At 35.3% G+C, this 5,320-nt stretch overlaps 1 protein-coding gene across 1 annotated transcript; it reads left to right on the top strand.

The window, feature by feature from the left end:
• The first annotated feature begins 1,898 nt into the window (after positions 1–1,898).
• LOC106475620 lies at positions 1,899–2,645 on the top strand. The gene has a single exon (XM_013936297.1). The coding sequence runs from the start codon at positions 1,899–1,901 to the stop codon at positions 2,643–2,645; it is 747 nt and encodes a 248-aa protein (XP_013791751.1).
• The last annotated feature ends 2,675 nt before the right edge of the window (positions 2,646–5,320 follow it).

Raw genomic sequence — 5,320 nt, forward strand, 5'->3', positions numbered from 1 at the left:
TGAAGCAGAAGCCAATGAGATGGAGACAAGTACGAACGAAGAAACGTCCCGTAAAATTAAGACTTTGTTTTATTTTAATTTTGTGTTTGTAAATACTGTACATTTCATTAAGTTATTGTTAATTATCTATTGGTTTAGTGTAAGTGGTTATTGTTCGGGACTAACAATTTTAAGGAAAGGGCAGTGTTACGACAGCGGATGTCACGCGATGCTGGGAGCATGCACGCTGCAGTTTCTGGAAGGATCATGAATTTTCCTGGCAACTCTAGTTTGTTCAAGGTGCCCTCTTTTTTAGTACATAATCCCGGCAAATAAAAGAAGACATAGATTGAAGATACAGATAATTGAGTCAAGCGAACAGTAGACACTGTAAGTAAAGTTTGTGAATCACTGTGATTTATAGCGTGTGTTATAAAGGTTGTTAACTTTAAAGTGACTGTGGAAATTCTGTGTATTACAAATTTATTCTTTCTCGATACAACCACGTGGTTGGCAGAGCACAGATAGCCCATTGTGTGGCTTTGTGCTTAACTTCAAACAAACAAAAAAGAAGATGATAATTGTTGCGTATCTGCTCGTTTGTTAATTTCTGGTATAAATTCTTTCCGAGGAATTTCAGCGATACAAGTCCTTTCTTAATTAAAACTAATATTGAAACCCGGTTTCTAGCGTTGTAAGTCCGCAGACATACCGCTGTGCCACTGGGGGGGGGGGACTATCATTTTCGCTATTTTTATGATCAACGACTCAAAACTGTTCGACTATACTCATATCATTGTTATTTTGTTATATTGTTGTAGCTGTATTTCGTTTTCGGTTACTGTCTTTTAAAATCAGTTTGGTAACCTGTGACGTTCATAGACCCTTGGTAAAGGCGCAAACCGAAACGTTGGGTACAAGTACTTAAAAGTTTTTGTGAAGATATTTGTCGTCTTCATTAAATAATAGTTTATATCCTTCAGTCAGCACTGAAGATTAAAAAAACAGTAAAATGTTTATCGCCGTCGACGGGCTTTTTCTTAGTTCTTCGAACGTCTACTTACAACAAACTCTAAAACTGACTAGAACTACAACACAGATTGGTTTCTTACATCGATGTAAACGTCATCAACTGATACCTTCTGGTATAACTCAATTAGTACGTCTTCCCCAATGTATTCTTAATAACAGTAAGTCTCTTCGTCGTCAAAACATATTTTTAAATGGGATTCTTCGTGATGTTATTGATGCTATGTACACCAAATAATCTAAACACGTCACCTTAATTAAGTCTAGTCAGGATACCTTGGATAAGTGTCAAGAACATAGTCTCCGTCAATGGATATATACCATTACTAACCAAATCAAGTTAAAAAGAGTATGAAGATAGTAACACTAGACTAGAAAAGAAATTTAATAGATTAGTTCACACGACTGAAAATAAACTCCGGTCCACGTGATGACCATGATTTGAACAATAGGACTACGGTTCTAGACTATCTGAAACTTACAAAGGAATCCATTTCCATCCTCTCTAAATGTCTGAATTTTGTTATTTCAGGTCAACTTACCGAGAAGGTTAATCTTGATATTCGTTCATCTCTTCACCAATGCTTCCACAAATTAAGAGTTCAAGAAAAACATTCTTCTTCCGATATAAACATATCTAACTCTAATAACAATGTGGATGAATCACAATTTAATCTTACTACTGTACCTTTTGACCTTACAAAACACATACCTCCCAGAGCGTGCCCTACTACAGAAGAGTGTATCGAGAAACAGGATTTTAAATAGTTTTACAAATTATCATGTAAAATCTAATATTTCAAAAAACGAATGATTAACCATCAACGATCAAGTAATTGTTAAAGTGAGTGACAAATGTAAAGGTTTTGTTGTAATGAATATATCCAGCTATGCAGAAAAAAATTAAGGTACATATCGATGAGACGTCTAGTTACGAACCACTTAAGAAAGACCCTACAAAAGAACTGGAAAGAAATGCTAAAGAGATTTTGGGGCAAGTTAAAAGAAAAACCACCATACCCATGCGACTTCTTGATAATCTTAAGCCATCTCATTCAAAAACCCCTGAACTGTATGGATTACCCAAATATCATAAACCTGATACACCCCTGAGATCCATAGTCCCCATATGCAACTCTCCTTTTGTGTCTGTATCATGGCTGCTTGAAAAGTTACTTCACCCTCTCTTCAACAAAATACCTTCACACCTTAATAGCACCGATGGCTTTCTCAACAGGTTGTGCAGATATGATTTACAGATGAATTCGAACACTATTCTCTTTACTCTTGATGTCGTTTCTATGTATCCTTCCATTCCAATAAAAGAAAGTATAAGCTCGGTTATAAATCTTCTTAGATCGACCAGCTGTTATACTACCATTGATATTCCTACAGAAGTCATTGAAAATTCTCTCAGATTTATATTCAACAACAGTTACTTCAAATTTGATTCAACTTTCTACAAACAAAAGAAAGGCATCGCTATGGGCAATAATATTGCTGTCGTTGTGGTCTCTATTTTTATGCATTTCTTTGAATCATCAGCTCCTACTCAGTGGAATTTTGAAACAAATCTTGAACCAATTAGATGGTACAGATATATTGACGACATTCCTTTCTCTTTTGGAATTGGTTAAATTCGTTAATTATCAACACTCCGACATAATGCTCACGCTTACTCATACAGATAATGTCCAGAAATCTATACCCTTTCTTGACACTTGTTACTTCTGTATATTCTAAGCCACGTGTTAAACCTGTTATTCTACATTTTAATTCACACTAGCTACCAAATGAGGTGTCATTATCGGTCAACTTAATAGGATTGAGAAAATCTGCAACACCATGGACGGTAAGACGCAAACCAGGATCAAACTTCAAAAGCTACTGTTGTCCAATGGTTACCCATATAGTTCCATTAGTAAGACATTTCACAGCTTTGACTCACAAGATATTAACAAACGACATCAAAAAAAGAAACTATTACATCAAGACACTGTTTCATGGATTATACCCTTCGTGGATGAACCTTTAACTACTCGCCTTCGTCAAGCGATTAGAAGATCTAGTTTGAATATCAAAATTATACAAAAACCTGGTTGAAAACTGAAGGATGTACTCACTCGTTCAGCCTTTAATAACGATAATACATGTGAATCCAAAATTTATTTTGCAAAGACGAATGGCTTAGAGAAGTCCTGCACACTGTCTATGAACTTACATGTCCACAGTGTTCGGCCACATATATAGGTGAGTCCAATCGTCCAATACACGATCGTGTCAAAGAACACATTCGTACCACTGGAAATCTTGACAACAAAGCTACCGCTGAACATTCCTTAAAAGAACACGGCACAATCAATGGGACACCATATACAATCAAACTTTTAGAAACTTGTGACAGTTTCATCGATAGAAAATATAAGGAATCACTTTTGATTCAATCCAGACGACCTTCCATTAATAGGTACAACGCTGGCCCCCATTAACATTTTATTATCATTATTAATTTTATCATTATAATTTTATCTATTCTAATGTTATTATTATTATAATCTTTTTCTCTATTTTCATGATGAACGATTCAAAACTGTTCGACTATACTCGTATCACGTAAACTTTTCCCTTATATTGTTGTAGTTGTATTTCGTTTTCGGTTACTGTCATTTAAAATCAGTTTGGTAACCTGTGACGTTCATAGACCCTTGATAAAGGCGTAAACCGAAACGTTGGGTACAACTAATTAAACCTTTTTCTGAAGATGTTTGTCGTCTTCATTAAATAGTGTGATTAATTCCTGACAGTTTGGTGTAGAATATCCTGCTTGCAAAATAACATTTGGCATCAACATTATTCATGACTGTTCTCCTGTCCTTTCAAAAGTGTTTGTTTGCTTTGTAATTTTGCACAAAGCTGCACGAGGGCTATCTGCGCTAGCTGTCTCCAATGTAGTAGTGAAAGACTAGAGGGAAGGAAATCATTGCCACCCACCACCAACTCATGGGCTACTCTTTTACCAACGAATAGTGGAATTGACCATATATTATAAAGCCCCAACGGATGAAAGGGCGAGTATGTTTGGTGGGCATTTCAAAAGTGAATGTTGATCTTTGCCTGCGTGCGCAGCTTTTCAAACGGGAGACCGACGAACGTTCGGACAGTCAAATAAGATGAAGGAGGAGACCTTCAGTGAACTGTTTCTTCTCTTCTGGAGCACGGAGAAATATCTGTGGATGAAGCACGTGCGTTTGATGATACGCGTGGTGGTGACGTCAGTCGGCATGAGCTGTCGTTGAGAGAAGCAGAGAGATGCAGACCGAGCATGTCACGGAACATATAATATTTAAAACTGGTTTATCATCTTAACTGGTTCGTTAGTTTTATATAGATTAAATAAGTAAATAGTCTGATATGTACAAACTTAATTATTTTTCATGTTAGAAAAATTATAAAACTTGGATTTCGTTTTAAGCATACAATGATACGGTCCAGGAGCGGAGTGACCATACTGGCAGATAGGATGTGGACCGAGGGCCCGTAAACCAGTCTAAGAAAAAAAATTAACACATTAAAAAAAATCTATTATATCAAATAAAAAGATTAAAACGGAAATTGACTTTTAAAACATTGTATGGTTAGCATGGCAGTTTGGTGCGTCAATTAACCATTTAAATGTTTGTTTGTTTGAAGTTAAGCATAAATCTGCACAATGGGCTATCTGGGCACAGCCACCACGGGTATCGAAACTCGGTTTCTAGTGTTGTAAGTCTGCAGACATACCGCTGTGCCACTGGTGAGCCCTTTAAACACTGTAGCGCACTATATAATGCGTTTACAGTCGTTATGTTTACAAAAATACTTGTTTAAATTTGTTTTTACATTTATTTAATTAAAGTCAACCCAAACTATTCTTCAAGATTACCAGATTTTCTTTAATCTATATTATAAAATGTTTTTTTTTATTTAATTAAGTTATAATATCAGATTATTGTTCTCTGTTCTAAAAGTATAAGTTTCTAATTATAACTATTATTGTACATTTGACATTTGTAATTCTAATTTGTAATATTTTTATTTTCAAGGTGTTCGTGATGTTTTTACTAGCCTTTTTAATCATGAGTAACTGCTTTTTCTGATCTAATATTAGTGTGATATGAAAATATCTTTTGTTTTTGAAAAATAACACAAAGGGATGAAACTATAGGAAAATATAAACACAAAAGTGGTGTGCTCAGAAACGCAAAGACAATAAGAGATTGTTTGTTTTTGTAATTAGGCACAAAGCTACACAATGGGCTATCTGTGCTCTGCC

Source organism: Limulus polyphemus, unplaced genomic scaffold (genome assembly GCF_000517525.1).
Source record: "Limulus polyphemus unplaced genomic scaffold, Limulus_polyphemus-2.1.2 Scaffold8882, whole genome shotgun sequence".
Taxonomy (NCBI): Eukaryota; Metazoa; Arthropoda; class Merostomata; order Xiphosura; family Limulidae; genus Limulus; species Limulus polyphemus.

What these genes read in the sequence shown, in the direction of transcription:
- LOC106475620 (XM_013936297.1), top strand. Translation starts at nt 1,899, where the DNA reads ATGCAGAAAAAAATTAAGGTACATATCGATGAGACGTCTAGTTACGAA.